Below are 20,210 nucleotides of genomic sequence, written 5' to 3' on the forward strand. Positions count from 1 at the left end.
AAGGACACAAGAGACGTAAACAATTTAATTGTTGCATAGAAAATTACAGTGCCTGGAATAAACCACATCTTGAATTTGACCCATCTGTCTATGATAACTGAGAGTCATGGTTTTTCTCTCAGTTAAAAATCAGTATAAAATCCTGAATTACTTTCTAAATCATCAAAAAAAATGTATTAGCTATAGTTTTAAGAACAGTTTTATTGTTAAGAATAGTTTTATTATTAAATGCTACTGGTTAGTGTTCTTTGGAAATGATCACATTAGAATATTTTCTTTTCCTTTTTTCTAGCTTGGAGGTATTATAGCAGAAGTTAATTTGGCTGAGCATTCTACAGTTATTACATTTTCAGATTATCGTGATGGAGCCGCTACATTTCTGTTAATAAATCACACCAAGAATGACATTATTCAGTATAAGCAAAGGTAAGAGGATTATTACAGATACAGTATCCTCTGATTTTAGCAGAGTCTAGGTGATAAAACTTTGACTTTTTGATAATTACTTAAGAGTATAAAAACTAATAATGGCATTATGGCCATGTAAAACAATGTCCTTGTTAAAAAAAATGTATACTGAAATATGTAGGTTTAAAACTGACTTGATATCTGTAATTTACTTTTTTAAAAGTTTTAACATAATTGACATAAAACATGAATTTCAGTTGTTGAACCTAATGATTAAATGTTTGTATATATATGGTAAAATCATCACAACAATAAGTCTAGTTAACATTCGTCACCGTATATCAAGTTTTTTTTTCTTGTGATGAGAACTTTTAAGATTTACTCTCTTAGCAACTTTTGCATATAAAATAGAGTATTATTAACTATAGTCACCATGTTGTACCTCACATCCCCATGACTAATTTTAGAAATGTAAGTTAGTACCTTTTGACCCCCTTTACTCATTTCATCTGTCCCTGCCCCTGCCTGTAGCTTCTACCAGTCTATTCTCTATGTGTTTGGTTCTTTTGGTGTTTTTTTTTTTTTCTTGCTTTTTTAGATTCCACATTTAACTGAGATAATATGGTATTTGTCTTTCTCTCACTGGCTTATTTCATTAGCATAATGCCATTAAAGTCCATCCATGTTGTCTCAAATGGCAAGGTTTCCTTCTTTTCTATGGCTGAACACTATTTAATTCTATGTATATAAAATGAAACATTATGTGTGTGTGTGTGTGTGTATGTGTGTATGTTTATACACACACCTCATTTTCATTCATTCATCAGCGGACACATAGGTTGTTTCCATGTCTTGGTGATTCTATGTTAAGACTGCAGTAAGTACACGTATTTGTTTTGAATTAGTGTTTTCATTTCTTTTGAATAGATATCCAGTTGCTGGATGACGCATTCTGTTTTTAGTTTTTTGACAAGCCTCCATACTGTCTTCTGTAGTGGCTGCACCAGTTTACATTACTGTCAACAATACACAATACCTTTTCCCCCAAATTCTCACAAACATTTATTTTTTTCTTATCTTTTTGATGATAACCATTCTAATAGTGTGGGATACAGAATATTGGAAATAAAACAAAAAATAAACAAATGGGACCTAATTAAAATTAAAAGCTTCTACACAACAAAGGAAACAATAAGCAAGGTGAAAAGACAGCCTTCAGAATGGGAGAAAATAATAGCAAATGAAGCAGTAGACAAAGGATTAATCTCAAAAACATACAAGCAACTCCTGCAACTCAATTCCAGAAAAATAAATGACCCAATCAAAAAGTGGGCCAAAGAACTAAACAGACATTTTTCCAAAGAAGACATACAGATGGCTAACAAACACATGAAAAGATGCTCAACATCACTCATTATCAGAGAAATACAAATCAAAGCCACAATGAGGTACCATTTCACACCAGTTAGAATGACTGCTATCCAAAAGTCTACAAACAATAAATGCTGGAGAGGGTGTGGAGAAAAGGGAACCCTCTTACACTGTTGGTGGGAATGCAAACTAGTACAGCCACTATGGAGAACAGTGTGGAGATTCCTTAAAAAACTGGAAATAGAACTGCCATATGACCCAGCAATCCCACTGCTGGGCATACACACCGAGGAAACCAATAGAGACACATGTACCCCAATGTTCATCGCATCACTGTTTATAATAGCCAGGACATGGAAGCAACCTAGATGTCCATCAGCAGACGAATGGATAAGAAAGCTGTGGTACATATACACAATGCAATAACTCAGCCATTAAAAAGAATACATTTGAATCAGTTCTAACGAGGAGGATGAAACTGGAGCCTATTATACAGAGTGAAGTAAGCCAGAAAGAAAAACACCAATACAGTATACTAACACATATATATGGAATTTAGAAAGATGGTAATGACATCCCTGTATGTGAGACAGCAAAAGAGACACAGATGTATAGAACAGTCTTTTGGACTCTGTGGGAGAGGGTGAGGGTGGGATGATCTGAGAGAATAGCATTGAAACATGTAAATTATCATATGTGAAACAGATCCAGTCCAGGTTTGATGCATGAGACAGGGTGCTCGGGGCTGGAGCACTGGGATGACCCAGAGAGATGGGATGGGGAGGGAGGTGAGACGGGGGTTCAAGATGGGGAACACATGTACACCCATGGCTAATTCATGTCCATGTATGGCAAAACCACTACAATATTGTAAAGTAAAAAAATAAGTAAATAAAACTGGAAAAAAAAAAAAAAACACTTCAAATACCTAGCTGCCATTTGAAAGAAAAACTGTTCTAAATGTAATGTTATACATTTTGGTAATATTAAACAGTTTTCTGTTAATAATAATAATAGTGTGGGATGATATCTCATTGTGATTTTGATTTGCATTTCCTTGATGATTAGTGATATAATTTACTTTTAAATACTTCAAGAAAAAAAGAAGAACTGAAAAAACTATGGCAAAAGCTTGATCAGTGCAGAATCTGGTGAGGAAATTGTCAGAGTTTATCATAAACATTTTGTCTAGTTTTGAATTTTTTTATTTTTAGTGAACATAATGTAAATATTGATTCTTCAGATTTTTTTTCAAACAGTAGATAACATTTTTCTTGTTGAGGCATGTGGGAAAGGGCCACTACGTTTTTAAGCTTTGCTAAAGATCATGTTTATGTATTTATTTAGGATTACTCATAACATCATTTGTTTTAATATAATGTGGTATCATATCCTCCTAGTACCACCACAGTTTACATAACCTTTTACTCTATTTATGGGTCCCAGGTTGTCTTGAATTTATTTTGTCTACGTTTTTAGTTTGTTTTCATGTCACTTAACCAGTGGGCCCATGTTTAATCAGTGCATTTCCGCTTTTTTTTTCCACTGCTAACCATGCAGTTCTAATCATTGACTAAAATAAAATAGGCATTGATTGAGTGAGAACCCCAGGTTGATCTGGCATATACCTAGAACTCCTCCTTGCCCATCAGTTCTCTCATTTGTGGAATATGCTGAGAGAGAGGAGAGCCTTTTTTTATGATTATCCATATTATAAAAATAGTAAATTGGTTGATTAAAACTGGCAAAAGCAAGTAGAAATGGCTTTCACTTATTTGCTCTTCAATTCATTTACCTCAGCTAGCCTTTCCCAAAGAAATTTTCACAAATTTAAGACGTTCAGAAAATTATTTGAGTGACTTTTCTCAATTCTCTCAAACATATTACATAACTGGTAACATTCTAAGATACATAGGAGCTAAGTTAATTCTTTATATACTGTGGATAATGTAGGGCATCATAGCTTTAATTCTCTGACATCTGGTTGAGCCTGGCTAATGCTGAACAAGAGACTTTATCAGTCCTTTCTTTGGGCTTGACTTTGCACTCTTATTTATAGTCTAGTTCAGATATGAAATGTTTTAAAATTTTATCTCCTGCATAGCTATAATTACAAAAGTAAGGGATGTAAGAGAAACTAAAATGTGGTCCTGTGTAGAAATTCTCAAACTGCAAAATTAGTCATAAAGGGAGTTTATAAAATTAACAATGTGTAAGATTTAGATTTATAATTGTTTGAAGAAGTGAAGTGAGGTTAAAGTCGCTCAGTCATGTCCAACTCTTTGCAACCCCATGGACTATACAGTCCATGGAATTTTCCAGGCCAGAATACTGGAATGGGTAGCTGTTCCCTTCTCCAGGGGATCTTCCCAACCTAGGGATTGAACCCAGGTCTCCTGCAGGTGGATTCTTTACCAGCTGAGCCACAAGGGAAGCCCAGTTATTTGAAGAACTTCTTAAATCGAGAACATGGAAGTTTGGTTTAAAAGAGTATTGAATTCAAATCCCCAAATCTTTACTCCAGTGTAGCCTTCTATTGAGTTTCATGCTACCACCTTTTCCTAAATACTGTATTAAATAAAAAGCTAATGTGATTCAAAGCTGACCTCATCATTTGTATTGCAGAATCTCTTTCTCATTTATATCCTTATCTCAGTGAATGACACTGTCATCACCCTTGTGATTCTGGATTTCTCCTGCCTCCCCATGCCATCCAGTTAAACTCTTATTTTTTAAAAAAATTTTCTCTTCTTGTCTACTCTCTGCTGTCTTCTCAGATAGCTACTCTCTCCAGCATTTATTTCTTGAGTAGATTTTAAGTCTGATCCTCTAGTCTTATCTCTAGTAAATCCTCCAGAGGTAGGTTTCTAAAATCCCAGGTGGCTCAGTGGTAAAGAATCTGCCTGCCAGTGCAAGAGATGTGGGTTCAATCCCTGAACCCACCCAAATTCAGAATATCCCCTGGAGTAGGAAATGGCAACTCACTCCAGTATTCCTGTGTGGAAAATTCCATGGACAGACTGGGGGGCTGTGGTCCATAGGGTTGCAAAGAGTCAGGCATGACTGCGTGAATGAACGTGTACGCATGCACGCATGCGCGCGCACACACACACACATAAAATAAATAGCCAAAAGAATGAAATTTTTAAAAATAAATAGAAATACTAATGTAATCATGTCTCTTTCTTGCTTAAAGCTCTTTAGTGATTTTCCATTCTTTTACAATGTTTGTATACTACTTTTCTAAACATTTCTCTTTCTGTTGTCTCTTACCCTGTACTTCAGTCCAAGTGAAATGTTGGTTTCCTGAATGCTCTGGGCTCTTCCATGTGTTATTACCATTTCAGTTGCTCCTTTATGCTAGAAAAGCTTCATTTCCATGCAGTCCCTTCCGTCACCTCCTTAGTCTGTATACCCAGTTTTCAATCGCATCTTTACACATAGATTAAAGCATTTGTCACATTGTATTGTCATTTTCTTGTGAAGTTACTACTTGTACATAGTTAATATTCCGAGGACTCTGGTTGGTTTTTACTTTCTTTGAATTCTGTGAGGTCAATTTGAGATTAATTTTTTCATAATGAATGTTCTACAATGAATGGAAATAGACTTAAAGCATTTGTAAATACTTTCAACCTAATTTATCTGAACAATACTGTTACATTTGATATTCTTTCATAGAAAAGTAAGGAATATAGAACTTGTTTCCTCTGCCTTCCCTTCCCTTTTTTGTTGATGTTAGTGTGGTTTTTGTTGCTGTTCTCTCAGTCATGTCTGACTCTTTGCAACCCCGTGGACTGTAACATGCCAGGCTTCCCTGTCCTTCACTATCTCCCAGAGTTTACTCAAACTTATGTCCATTGAGTCGATGATGCCATCCAGCCATTTCATCCTCTGTCATCCCCTTTTCTTCCTTCCCTCAATCTTTCCCAGCATTAGGGTCTTTTCCAATGAGTCGACTCTGCATCAGGTGGCCAAAGTATTGGAGCTTCAGTTTCAGCATCAGTCTTTCCAGTGAACACTCAGGACTGATCTCCTTTTGGATGGACTGGTTTGCTCTCCTTGCAGTCCAAGGGACTCTTAAGAGTCTTCTCTGGCACCACAGTTCAAAAGCATCAGTTCTTCAGGGCTCAGCCTTCTTTACGGTCCAACTCTCACATCCATACATGACTACCAGAAAAACCATATCTTTGACTATATGAACCTTTGTCAGCAAAGTGATATCTCTGCTTTTTAATACTCTTTCCTACATATAAAAATAATATCACTAAATGTCCATTTATTTTTTTAATATTCTGTAGAAAAACTGTGAAAAGCATAATCTTTGATACCAAAAATGTCGACATTTTGATTCAGTTCTCTTTTACTGTTGCTCTCCGTTTATATTTCTGAATCTCTTGTTTTTAACAGCTATTGCAAGCATGTAAATTTGCTTCAGAAACACAATTTTAAATAAATGCATGGTATTCCATCATTTAGGTGCACTATAATTAAATGTTCCTCTATTGTTGAGAATTTGTTTCTAATTTTATAATGTTAAAAATCTGTCTTTTAATAAAAATTTTTATCCTGTTTGTAATACTTTTAAAGACTAATTATGATTCCTTGCCATACTTTTTTGTCATATAGATTATTTTCTTCTAATGATGATTTGGAAAATATAATTTTATTTCTCTTGTATGTAATTACTTTCTGTGTTCTGGAAGATTTTGATGCATTTAAAATTTTGAGAGTGAAACAGTATCTGCTAATTTTCCATGACAAATATAGAGTACTTTTTCATTTCCTTCAATTTCTCTTTCCAAATTTAGTTTCTTATGAATATAATTTGGGATTTTTGAGCCAGAGTAATATATGGTTAATTTTTCAAAACTATGTTATTGAAGATATTTGGATTGATTTATAATTGGATTTCCCTGGTAGCTCAACTGGTAAAGATTCCACCTGCAATTAGGAGACCCTAGGGTTCCTGGGTCGGGAAGATCTGCTGGAGAAGGGATAGGCCACTCCAGATTTCTTGGATTTCCCTGGGGGCTCAGCTAGTTAAGATTCTGCCTGCAGTGCAGAAGACCTGTGTATGATCCCTGGATTGGGATGATCCCCTGGAGATGGTAAAGGCTACCCACTCCAGTATTCTGGCCTGGAGAAGTCCATGGACTCTATAGTCATGGTGTCGCAAAGAATTGGACACGACTGAGCGACTTTCACAATATTAATGAGTTAATTTATTTGACTGGTTTAGTTTAATATTTTGGCACCACAGTTCTTAAAATTTTATTTTGACTCCTCTCTGCCTTGGTTGGAAAAAGGAAGGGTTTATGGTAAAATGTTATGCTATTGCTTATTTCAAAATGTCTTACTTTTGGAAATTAACAATTTTCCATAAGTTTTTTAAGTTATGACTCTTGCCTCAAATTTGTGTAGGCATTGCTGCGTTGTTTTCTGGCATTCAGTATTACAGAACAGAGTGAAAAATCTTATTTTTATTTCTAAGGGTAACTGGTTTCCCTCGATCAGGTTTAGGGATAGGCAGGTTTCCCTGTATTTTCTTAAAATTTGACATTTTCCAAAGTCATACATTCTGTGTTGGATGATATTGTTTCCATTCATTTAGTCTGATACCCAGTGAAATCTAATCTGCAGAGTCAGCTTTTTAGCTCAGAAAAGTTATATTATATTATTTTTTTGGTTTGTAACTTCTCCATTTTCTTTTGGTGAATTGTTTTGTGAGTTGATTGAGTTTCTTAGATTTATATCCTGTGTCTTATGGTTTTTAAAAATAATTGAATTGAATTTTGACACAGTAAAATCGATTCTTAGGGAAGTATTACCAGTTAAATTATCTTAGATTTGGTATAGATAAGGTAAAGTAATTGAAATAATTTTCTTTCATAATTAATTAGTATTTAAAGTTGACAGAGTAGTTTCAGAAACCTGGAGATATTTTTTAAATTAATTTTTGACAGTGATAAGTCTTTGTTGCTTTGTGCAGTCCATTATTAGTTGCAGCAAGCTTGAACTACTCTTCCTTGAAGTGCGTGGGCTTCTCATTGTGGTGGCCTCTCTTCTTGTGGAGCATAGCCTCTAGGGTTCACAGTGCTGGATGCAAGGACTCAGTAGTTGTGGTTCCCCAGCTCAGAGCACAGGCTCAGTAGTCATAGCTCATGGAGTTAGTTGCTCTTTGGCATCTGGGACCTTCCCAGACAGGGATCCATGTCTCCTGCCTTAGCAGGTGGATTCTTTACCTCTGAGCCAGCAGGGAAACTCAACCTGAGATATTTATTTCCTAACTAGGACAAACATTTCCCTTGAAATATTCTCATTATTTTCTCAGAAAACCACTTTTTTATTGTACAAGGAAAAAGTTCAGTCTACTTTACTCTGAACTATCATAAATCTTAATTAATGGACTCAGAATTAATGAAGTATTATTTTAGATTCTTAGTATATTTGTATACTTGTACTTAATTTACTGTGTCTTTTTCCTATTTATGTCAGTTCCCTCAGTGAAATAGAAGATTCCCTCCCTCCTGGAAAAGCAGTATTTTATACATGGGCTGATCCAGTGGGCTCTAGAAAGCTGAAGTGGAAATGTGGAAAAAGCCACGGTGAAGTAACACAAAAGGATGTATGTACTAGGTTATTATGGTGTTCTTAGCAGGATTTTATTTTTTTTCAGCCTTACTAGTTTTGAGACCTTTTTGTGTTTACACTTCTTAAACACTGCTGAAGATTTTTAAAGCAATATTCAAGCTTTAACTTAACCAAAAATGTTTAAAACTGGAAGCAGTCTTATTTTTTCTGCCTTCTTATTTGCTTCTATTGTGTTATAAAGGGTAACTTAGATACTTCCAGCATTCAGTTTATAAACAGATACAAATATATTATTGCATTAAATGTCTTCTATGTTGGTTTTGCTTCTGTGAAGGACATTTAGGAATCTGTTAACATGGATTTATCTATGAATGGCAGACTGTTGTTTTTTATAATAATAAAGTTAGGTATAAACATTCTCCAGTAACATATTAAATGACTTTCAAAAATTGTTTTATTAAAGTCTTATTGATCTTTCAAAATTTATCTTAATTTGTTCCCTATTCCAGTGTCTTTTTTTCTTGCCACTAGTTATTATTTCTTATCAAATGAGTAAATGAATGAGGACTGAATTTTTATTAATTTTTATGTCTTGTTTTTTATCTTTTGAGATGATTATATGCTTTTGGGGCTTTGTCTTATTTGGTTGTTTTTCAAATATTAGGCCAGCCTTGTATTTTTGGAATTGACTTGCTAATGTTTTGTTCAAGACTTTTGCTTGTATTCATGAATGTAGTTGGCCTGTCACCGTCTTATCTTGTAATAACTTTACCAGATTTTAATATTAAGGTCATCCTGACTTCTAATACATGTTGGGAATTATCTATAATTTTTCTATTTTCTGAGAGTTCGTGTTAGACTGGTATGATTTGTGGAATGTTTGGAATGTTTGCTATAGAGTTCATAAGTGAAACCTAGTCATCTTACCTGCAATAGTCTTTATAAGAAGGTTTTTAAATTACGAATGCTACTTTTTATTGATAGGGCATTTCAGTTTTCTACTTTTATTTGTGTGGTTTTGTTAAGAGTTTTCCTAAGAATGCATTTATTTCATCTCAGTTTTCTAATATATTGATATAAATGTTTTTATAATATCCATATTTTTATCTTTTTAAGATTTATAGTGATGATTCTTCTTTTTGTTCCATTCCTAGTATAGAACATTTGTGCCTTCATTCCTTTTTTCCCTAAGTTTTGCCGAGATTTTATTATTTACTTTCAGTTTAGTTTTGTCTGTCAGAAAACCATCAATTTGCCCTTTTGATGATCTCTTTTATACATTTGTTTTCATTTTCACCTATTTTTGCCTAATCTATATTATATTCTTTCACCTTTCTTCTGTTTTAATTTTATAATTTTCTTTTAAACTCTTGAGATAGATAATTGTATTAATCTGCTCAGGATGCTGTAACAAAATACCTTAGCCTGGATGCCTTAAACAGTGGAGATTCATTTCTAGTGGTACCGGAGGCAGGACCCCTGAGATCAGAATGCCAGTATAGTCGAATTCTTGCTGTGTCTTCACAGGGTGAAGAGAGAGGGAGTGAGCTCTCTAGTATCTCTTATAAGGAAAGGAATACTGGTGGATCAGAGCCCTATTTACACCCTTCCCCTCCCCCATGATGTCATTTAACCATGGTGTCATTACCTCCATCATATTGGAGGCTGAGACTGTAACATATGAATGGCGGGAGGGGAGCAGCACAAATGAGTTCATAGCAGATACCTAGATCATTGCTTTTTAGATTTTCTTCACTTTTTATTTGAAGTCACTTAAAGTCACAAACTTCTTCCAAAAACATTAGTAATTCTGTCTCACAGATTTGGCTGTATATTAATTATTTTTTAGTTAAAAATATTTTCTGAATTTCATTGTGATTTATTTTTATGTTTTGGCTTCATGGTTACTTAGGTTATCACTTTTCAAAGTATTTTCTTGCTGTGTTTATTTATTTCTAACTTAATTCCACTGTGACCAGAGAACATACTCTGATTCAGTTCATTGAAATTTATTAAAATCGAATGTGTGGGCTTGTAATCAATTTTTGTAAATATTTTATGTGTATTTGAAAAAAATACATATTCTGCAGTTGGTTACAGTGTTCTATATATGTCAGTTTATTCAAGTTTTGTTGAGTTGTTTAGATCTTCTATCTTATTAAGTTTTTTGTTTGTGCTTGTTATGAGAATGGTGTTTGAAATCATGGATCTATGCATACCTTTTTTGGTTTTCTTAATTTGGGCTCTTACATTTTGAAACTGTGTGATTCGGTTCAGTTCAGTCGCTCAGTTGTGTCTGACTCTTTGCGACCCCATGGATTGCAGGCCTCCCTGTCCATCACCGACTCACAGAGTTTACTCAAACTCACCTCCATTGAGTCAGTGATGCCATCCAACCATCTTATCCTCTGTCATCCCCTTCTCCACCTGCCTTCAATCTTTCCCAGCATCAGGGTCTTTTCAAATGAGTCAGCTCTTTGCATCAGGTGGCCAAAGTATTGGAGTTTCAGCTTCAACATCAGTCCTTCCAATGAACATTCAGGACTGATTTCCTTTAGGATGAACTGGTTGGATCTCCTTGCAACCATGTGATCAGGTAGATATAAATTTAGAATTGTGGTCTTTTTGTTAAGTTGATTCTTATTAGTATATAATGTTGCAGTGCCCACAACAGTATCTTTTTAGGCTTAAATATTGAGACTTATAAAACTATCATAGGCCACAGTTTACAACTGCCTAACTGGGAGGATTATTGTTGTTGTTTAGTCGCTAAGTTGTGTCTGACTCTTCTGCAACCCTGTGGACTATAACCTGCCAGACTCCTCTGTCCATGGGATTTTCCAGGCAAGAGTTGTTGACTAAAATATTATTCAAAACCTAAAAGTGTTGAGAGTTATGTTTTATTCAGCAGGAATTTTTAGGACTTCAACCCCAGGAGGCAGCATCTAAAGCATCCCTGAGAGAATTGCTCTGTAGAGGCAAGACGGAGTTGGGGGAGCCAGGATATATAGGAGTATTGCAACAAAGGACAGGTAGTCTGAACATCAAAAGATTATTGTTAATTTAAGAAAAGCAGATAAGTCAAGTGTTAGGGCATTTAGCACTTTTCTGTGTATGGGAAGGTACAAGAGTCTGGGCTCACTGAACTCATTCTTTTGATATTCACCTCAGCTATCTGGGACTAGTATCCTGTGTTTTTGTATTCTGAGTTTCCTCAGGGTTCACCAGCTCATCCTAGACTGCGACTGTAATTGTTGTTGACTGTGACATCCTTTGTTTACTGATATGGCAGGCAGTATTCCGCTTATCAGAGTCCAAAGCTGATCAGTTTGATTTGTCTGAAAATGTCTTTATTTTGCTCTGTTTTTAGTGAAGTATTTCTGCCGGATATCAAACTTCAGGTTCGGCACCTCTTTCCTTTTTCTCTTTGAAATTCACCATTGCATAAATATTAGAGTTTTCATCATGTCTCTTACGACTTTCTGGTGTTGTTCTAAGAGACATGTTCTATGATGTCTCTTAAGACTTTTATGTGTTATTTCATCCTTTTCTCTCCTTCCTTCAGTATGAATATTTCCTTCGGACTTCTTTTTCAATGTACTTCTTTTACTGTGTCTAATCTCTTAAAATCATCTATTGAGTTCTTAATTTTAGTTATTGAAATATCAGTTCTAAGGTTTCTATTATAAAAGTTTTTGTTCCAAAATTCTCTATTTTGTTACATAATTTCTTAAATGTTCTGATCATAACTACTTTAAAGACTGTCTGACAATTCCAATACCTACATTTCTTCTAGATGTTTTAAAATTTTCTCTTTTCTTGGTTTTCACTAAAATTCATTCTGTTTGAATGTTTATTTTTGACTCTGTGCTGAACATAGTATATGAAAAATTTTAAAGATAATTTGAGACTCTGTATGATGTTCCCTAACTTCTCAGTATTTGCTTCTACTTTTTGAACTGACAGTTGTGAACGCTGAATACAAAGACCACTTTGTCTTTTCTGTGACTTTGTTTAGTTTCTTGGTTTTATTTATTTATTTGACTACGCTGAGTCTTAGTTGTGGCATGAGGGGTCTTTAGTTAACGGCCTGTGAACTCTTAGTTCTGGCATGTGGCATCTAGCTCCCAGACCCTGGATCCAACCTGAGCCCCCTGCATTGGGAGCACAGAATCTTAGGCATTGGACCACCAGGGAAGCCCCACAAAGTTCACCTTTATTGGCTTTCTTTCTCTCTCTGATCTTGGCACTGTTGATTCATGCTGTCTCGGAAACTTTTCTGTTTTTTCAGACACATATTTTTCCTTTTTAGATGTTGTCCAACTTTTTGCTGTTAGCAAGAAGGTTTGTCTCAGACCACCTAGTCATCAGTTGCCAGAACAGAAACCCATGATATCTTTTTAAAATTAAACTTGTTAGCATATGGGAGTGTAATGGCATTTTGAGTATTGATTTTTTTTTTTAATCCAGAAAATTCACTGAATTCTCTTATTGACATTATTTGTTTTTTATTTTTCCACATGTACAATCATGACACTTAAAAAGAATGAGAGTTTTGCTTTCTCCTTTTCAGTCCTTTCATCTTTAATTTCTTTTTCCTTACTGGACTGGCTTGCATCTCTATGTCCTCTTTAATGAAACTGATGTTTACATATATTTTTGCCTTATTTTTGGTCTCAAGTTATATGACATCAACATTTACCTTTAAGTGTGATCTTTGCTGAAGTTTGGTGGGTGTTTGGGAAGTTTGATAAGAGGTTAAAGAACTTCTCATGTAGTCTTTGTTTGCCAAAAATTTTTATTAATCCTGAATATTGAATTTTGTAAAATATTTTCTCTCACATTTTATTTGTGTAACATTCCTTTCTTACTTCATACATTCATCTTGTATCACTTTGCTCTTGCTGGTATTTAATTCCTCCTGTAGAATTTGCTCGCGTGAATTTCTGTTGATGGTGATATTTAGTAGTTTTCATTTGTCTTCAAGAGTCTTTATTTCTTGTACTTTTCTTCACTGAGGAATACTTTTACTGAGTAAGGAATTCTGGGTTCTGAGTTGTTTTCTTTTAGAATATTGATTATATTTTTCCAGTGTCTTTCCAGTGTTGCTCTTGTGAAGTCCAGTGTTGTTTAAATGTATTTGACAGGGTTGCCCATAATTGGCCTAACTTTATTTTTTAAATTCATGATTATTAGATTTATTTTTAGAAAATAATTCATTTTAATATAAAAAATAAAAATAATAAGCTGTTTAACCTGTCGATTAGTACTTTTGCATCAGTTCAGTTCAGTTCAGTTGCTCAGTCGTGTCCGACTCTTTGTGACCCCATGGATTGCAGCACGCCAGGCCTCCCTGTCCATCACCAACTCACAGAGTTTACTCAAACTCTTCTCCATTGAGTTGGTGATGCCGTACAACCATCTCATCCTCTGTCGTCCTCTTCTCCTCCTGCCTTCAATCTTTCCCAGCATCAGGGTCTTTTCCAATGAGTCAGCTCTTTGCATCAGGTGGCCAAAGTATTGGAGCCTCAGCTTCAATAAGTACTTTTGCATATTTACATCACCATGATAGTTGAAGTTTGCCAAGATAAACCTGTAATCCACTATAACATATTAGCAATATTTCAGAATTACTTGGAAATTAGCTTATTTACATCTTAATATAGTTTTAGTATTATGTATTATATTTTAGAGAGTGTTATAAGTAACATGACTATATTTTAACTTATTTTTAATTTTAGTGGATTATAACATGAATGTGTACTGTATATTATAATATCTTGTTTAATCAGAATGTTCACTTAACTAGAAATTAATGGCTGACAGTTAACTATTAGAAGTTAATTATTTTAAACTGAAGACCCTGATATCAGCGCAATGCTTATATATAAATTCTTTCTGTAATATTAACCCTGTAGTATTTGTGCTTTGTAGAGCATGCAGCTGGGGTGTCAAATATTCTTTTATCTTATTTAGTTCAGCTCTGAAAAGCAATAGAAGTTTCTGACTAAACAACTTTTAATGCATAACACATTGATTAGTCTTGTAATAAAGCAGAGAAGATAAATTCTGTGTTACTAATTAGCCTACAAAGGAAGACTAATTAGATTTTACTATGATATTAAAAGTTTACCTGTCTTCCTGACTTCATAATGATTATGGCAGAAACTTTCATTAACTAATTTGAATTATGTAAATTTCCAAATGTTGCACAATTGTTAATTTATTTTATTCCTATGAAGGAGGTACCATTACTATTCTCATTTTTCAAATGTAGAATGTAGATTTCATGTTGGTTGGCACCAAATTCTAATTTTCTTATTTTTTTGATGATTTTATTTCAGGATATGATGACACCTATAAATTTGGGGAAAAAGACCATTTATTTAGTTTCATTTTTTGAAGGCTTACAACGCATTATTTTATTCACTGAAGATCCAAGAGTGTTTAAAGTGACATATGAAAGTGAGAAAGCAGAGTTAGCAGAGCAAGAGATTGTATTGGCATTACAAGATGTTGGGATTTCTCTTGTCAACAATTATACAAAGCAAGAAGTAGCCTATATTGGCATTACAAGGTTAGATGCATTAGAATTTGGATACATTTAAGTGTAAGTTCTTAATCATTAAAAATGGTGATTGTAAAGTCTAAAATGATTTAGTTTAAATTTTGTTTTGACTACTCAATGATACTAATCTAAGGTAATGCTAATTTAAAAGTGCTTTGATACTTTTTTGCCTTTCAAGATAAAGATATACCAAAAATCAGATTTATAAATCTCTCATCATATTTATTTTCCCAACTCTCTGAAAATTAGAATTATTCAACTTATTAAAAGTATATTTTCTTTCTTTAACATGTCATAAGGAAATGTTTAATTTTTCATTACCACCTTTTTCTATGAGTTTGTTTATTTTGAAGTACGTTTGATCTGCTACAGTGTGTTAGTTTCTGGTACATAACATAGTAACTCAATATTTCTGTTTATTACAGTGATCACAGTAAGTCTAATTACCATCTGTGACCATACAAAAATTATTCATTATTATTGACTGTATTCCCCACACTATACATCTTACTTTCTAATCACTTTCTACTTTGATCTTGGCACTTTAAGATCTAATAAGGTAGTATTGTATTTACCATTTCCCACATAAGTCATCACCAGTAAAACTCTTTTCTTTCCTTTATGCACTTAATGTTTCTGTTCGTAACTACTTGAAATTAGTATTTTTATATTACTGCCTAATTTGAGAGTGTTGCTAGATTCCAGTTTGTATAACAAGGATAATGGAGTTTTAATCCCTTGAATTAAACTCTCAGATATATAAATTAAAGGTTTATGATATATATTTTGTTTTTCTATGTAAATTCATCTAGAAATGTCCCTGACTGCTTGAATGGTAGCTGTGCCATTTAAAAAGACATATTAAAGGAAATTCCTGGGCAGTCTAGTGGTTAGTATTTAGCGCATCCATTGCAGGGGCACAGATTCGATCCCTGGTCAGAGAACCAAGAACCTGTGTGCCAAGCAGTGCAGCCAAATCAATAAACAAGCATGTTAAAACTATTTCCTTAGAAATTTTTATTGTTCTCAAAAAAATATCTTATTACTGAAATAGAAAGTTCAAATAACAGATTTTAAGCCTGTGAAACTGAATGTGCTATCTCCTATGCTAAATGATGTGAATGCAAAGGGAATTGATACACGGTTTCTATCTTTCTTTTATTTTTAAGAGAACAGAAATTATAAGAGAACATAGTTATTAAGAGAACATAAATCTTAGAAGAAAGAGAACAAATTTTAGAATGAGTAAAATTAAATAACTTACATACTTAAACAGAATGGGTGAAGTGCTTTTAGAATGTGGATAGATTTTTTCCGAGGTGTGGAAACTGGAAGCTGTCAGGAGCCTCTTCTCCCACCTGTGTGTGTGTGTTTGCTCTGTGGCATGGCATGCAGGATCTCAACTACCTGACCAGAGATGAAACCTGCATCCCCGGCAGGGAAAGCATGGGGTCTTAACTACTGGACCACCAGGGAAGCCCCTAGAATGTGGATAGATTTTTAAATTCTGTGTTTAAGTCTTTCAGTGGTTTTTTAGTAAATTAGATTTGTTCCATTCACTCTCTCTCCTAGATTACTATTTCACACTTTGCATGCATGTGTCCTGTCAGACTCCTTGAGACCCCATGGACTGTAGCTTGCCAGGTTCTTCTATACATGGAACTTTCCAGGCAAGAATACTGCCACTGGTTGCCCTTTCCTCCCCAGGGATCATCCCAACCCAGGGATTGAACCCATGTCTTAAAGTCTCCAGCATTGGCAAGCAGATTCTTTATCACTGAGCCAGACTCTGCAACCCGATGGACTATACAGTTCATGGAATTCTCCAGGCCAGAATAATGGAGTTGGTAGCCTTTCCCTTCCTCAGGGGATCTTCCCAACCCAGGGATCGAACCTAGATCTCCTGCATTGCAGGGGGATTCTTTACTAGCTGAGCCACAAGGGAAGCCCATTTCACATTTTGGCTCTTTTTAAATCCCCATTCTCTCTCAGCTCAGTGCCTTGAGTCTTATTTCACCAAGTAAACTGATGCAGTCAAAAAGGAACTTCCAAAGACCCACTCCCAACATCTCAGCTTCCTATGCACCAGTATTTTTTACCTATATATTGCAGCAACACACTTCCCACTTACCATAGATATATTCTATGTGCTCCTATTTAAACATATTTTTCTTCTTTTGCACTATATTTCATTCACTCTTGCTTCTTGAGACACTGACCCAGCAATCCTCTTCTTTCTCTGTCCTACTTCAATAATTTTTGGCTCCCTATTGAATTGTCCTAATAAGTTTAATATCTTTCAACTAAAAAAATATTCTCTTGAACCTACTTTCCCTGCTGCCTACTGCATATTTCTTTGCTTTACTTTATAGCTGAACTCATTAGAAGTGTTATCTATTTCAAAAAATATTTTCACTCTCTCCAGTTCTTTTTTTAACCATTTTTTCTTTAACTGTTCCGAACAGGATTTTGCTTTCAGTGTACCATAAAACTGGTCTTAATAAGATCACCAGAGACCTATGTTTTGCCAGGTGCATTGTACAATTACCAGTCTTCATGTTGCTTAAGTTGATAACATTCTAATATTCTACAGGAAAGATATTCCCATTTGAATGCAGAGTTCCAAAGAACAGCAAGGAGAGATAAGAAAGCCTTCCTCAGCAATCAGTGCAAAGAAATAGAGGAAAACAACAAAATGGGAAATTCTAGAGATCTCTTCAAGAAAATCAGAGATACCAAGAGAACATTCCATGCAAAGATGGGTTCGATAAAGGACAAAAATTGTATGGACCTAACAGAAGCAGAAGATAATAAGAAGAGATGGCAAGAATACACAGAAGAACTGTATAAAAAAGATCTTCATGACGCAGATAATCACAATGCTGTGATCACTCACCTAGAGCCAGACATCCTGGAATGTGAAGTCACGTGGGCCTTAGAAAGCATCACTACGAACAAAGCTAGTGGAGGTGATGGAATTCCAGTGGAGTTATTTCAAATCCTGAAAGATGATGCTGTTAAAGTGCTGTACTCAATATGCCAACAAATTTGGGAAACTCAGCAGTGGCCACAGGACTGGAAAAGATCAGTTTTCATTCCAGTTCCAAAGAAAGGCAATCCCAAAGAATGCTCAAACTACCACACAGTTGCACTCATCTCACACGCTAGTAAAGTAATGCTCAAAATTCTCGAAGCCAGGCTTCAGCAGTGCGCGAACCATGAACTTGCCGATGTTCAAGGTGGATTTAGAAAAGGCAGAGGAACCAGAGATCAAATTGCCAACATCCACTGGATCTTCAAAAAAGCAAGAGAGTTCCAGAAAAACATCTATTTCTGCTTTATTGACTACGCCAAAGCCTTTGACTGTGTGGATCACAATAAACTGTGGAAAATTCTAAAGAGATGGGAACACCAGACCACCTGACCTGCCTCTTGAGAAACCTGTATGCAGGTCAGGAAGCAACAGTTAGAACTGGACATGGAACAACAGACTGGTTCCAAATAGGAAAAGGAGTAGGTCAAGGCTGTATATTGTCACCCTGCTTATTTAACTTATATGCAGAGTACATCATGAGAAACGGGCTGGAAGAAGCACAGGCTGGAATCAAGATTGCTGGGAGAAATGTCAATAACCTCAGATATGCAGATGACACCACCCTTATGGCAGAAAGTGAAGAAGAACTAAAGAGCCTCTTGATGAAAGTGAAAGAAGAGAGTGAAAAAGTTGGCTTAAAACTCAACATTCAGAAAACTAAGATCATGGCATCTGGTCCCATCACTTCATGGGAAATAGATGGGGAGACAGTGGAAACAGTGTCAGAGTTTATTATTTAGGGCTCCAAAATCACTGTAGATGGTGATTGCAGCCATGAAATTAAAAGATGCTTACTCCTTGGAAGAAAAGTTATGACCAACCTAGACAGCACATTAAAAAGCAGAGATATTACTTCGCCAACAAAGGTCCGTCTAGTCAAGGCTATGGTTTTTCCAGTGGTCATGTATGGATGTGAGAATTGGACTGTGAAGAAAGCTGAGTGCTGAAAAATTGATACTTTTGAATTATGGTGTTAGAGAAGACTCTTGAGAGTCCCTTGGACTGCAAGGAGATCCAACCAGTCCATCCTAAAGGAGATCAGTCCTGGGTGTTCATTGGAAGGACTGATGCTGAAGCTGAAACTCCAGTACTTTGGCCACCTCATGCGAAGAGTTATTTGAAAAGACCCTGATGCTGGGAGGGATTGGGGGCAGGAGGAGAAGGGGACGACAGAGGATGAGATGGCTGGATGGCATCACTAACTTGATGGATATGGGTTTGAGTAAACTTCGGGAGTTGGTGATGGACAGGGAGGCCTGGCGTGCTGCGATCCATGGTGTTGCAAAGAGTCAGACATGACTGAGCAACTGAACTGAACTGAACATTCTACAAAGATCCCTCCTTGACCCAGTTTCTTTGACTTTACTTCCAGGGTAATTCACCGCCTTGGTTTTTCTTTCTATTCCAGCATTCTTAGTCTCACCTCTTGGTTTCTTGTTATTTTCTCAACTGCTTAATATTGGGTATCTTGAGGCTCTCAGATCTGAGTCCTCTTCTCTTCTCTGTTTCAGTTTTATGATTTCAAATACCGTATATATGTAGAAAACTTCTTGAAGTGTATCTTCAGCTAGATTTTTGTTCTGAGCTCCAGACTTGTCTGTCCAGCTACTTACATAAAATCTCTGCTTAGGTATCTAAGCGACTTCTTAAGCTTTTTAGTATGTAAAACCAAACTCCTTCCTCTTTCTATCAAAACCTGCTTTCCCATTGGAGTTAATGACAACTACATTCTTCTGCTTGCTCAGGTCAAAATCTTTGGAATCATTTTTGATTTCTTTATCTTACCCCCTATGTCTAATCCATCTGAAAGTAGTGTTTTGGATCTTGCTTCAAAACACACATAGAATCTGACCCCTTTGTAATGCTTCAGTCTTACCACCCTAGGCGGAACCATCATCATTTTTCTCCTGGCTTACTGCATTACATTCCTAACAAGTTTTCCTGTTCTAGTCCTCATCCTATATTATTTTTTCTTGCTTCCCATCCCATCACACAGTTTATTCTTAAACCTTAAGTCAGATCATATTGTTGATTATCTTTTCATAATCATTCAGTGGGTCCTCATCTCAGAATAAAACTCAGTCTTTACCATATCCTCTAGGCTTTACATTGTTTTGCCTCTCATTATCTGTCTTACATCATCTGCTACTCATGATGTATTCCAGGCACGCCAGG

The 20,210-nt window shown here is 35.4% G+C and overlaps 1 protein-coding gene across 3 annotated transcripts in view; it reads left to right on the forward strand.

The window, feature by feature from the left end:
• Positions 1–20,210, forward strand: part of VPS13A (vacuolar protein sorting 13 homolog A) — a 268,740-nt gene that overhangs the window by 197,777 nt on the left and 50,753 nt on the right. For all 3 annotated transcript variants that reach the window (XM_043890712.1, XM_043890713.1, XM_043890714.1), the window contains exons 52-54: positions 293–426; positions 8,278–8,407; positions 14,718–14,950. In XM_043890712.1, the coding sequence (XP_043746647.1) occupies positions 293–426; positions 8,278–8,407; positions 14,718–14,950 (497 nt within the window). The remainder of the gene's footprint in view (positions 1–292; positions 427–8,277; positions 8,408–14,717; positions 14,951–20,210) is intronic.

The sequence above is a fragment of the Cervus elaphus genome, chromosome 29, assembly GCF_910594005.1.
Source record: "Cervus elaphus chromosome 29, mCerEla1.1, whole genome shotgun sequence".
NCBI lineage: Eukaryota > Metazoa > Chordata > Mammalia > Artiodactyla > Cervidae > Cervus > Cervus elaphus.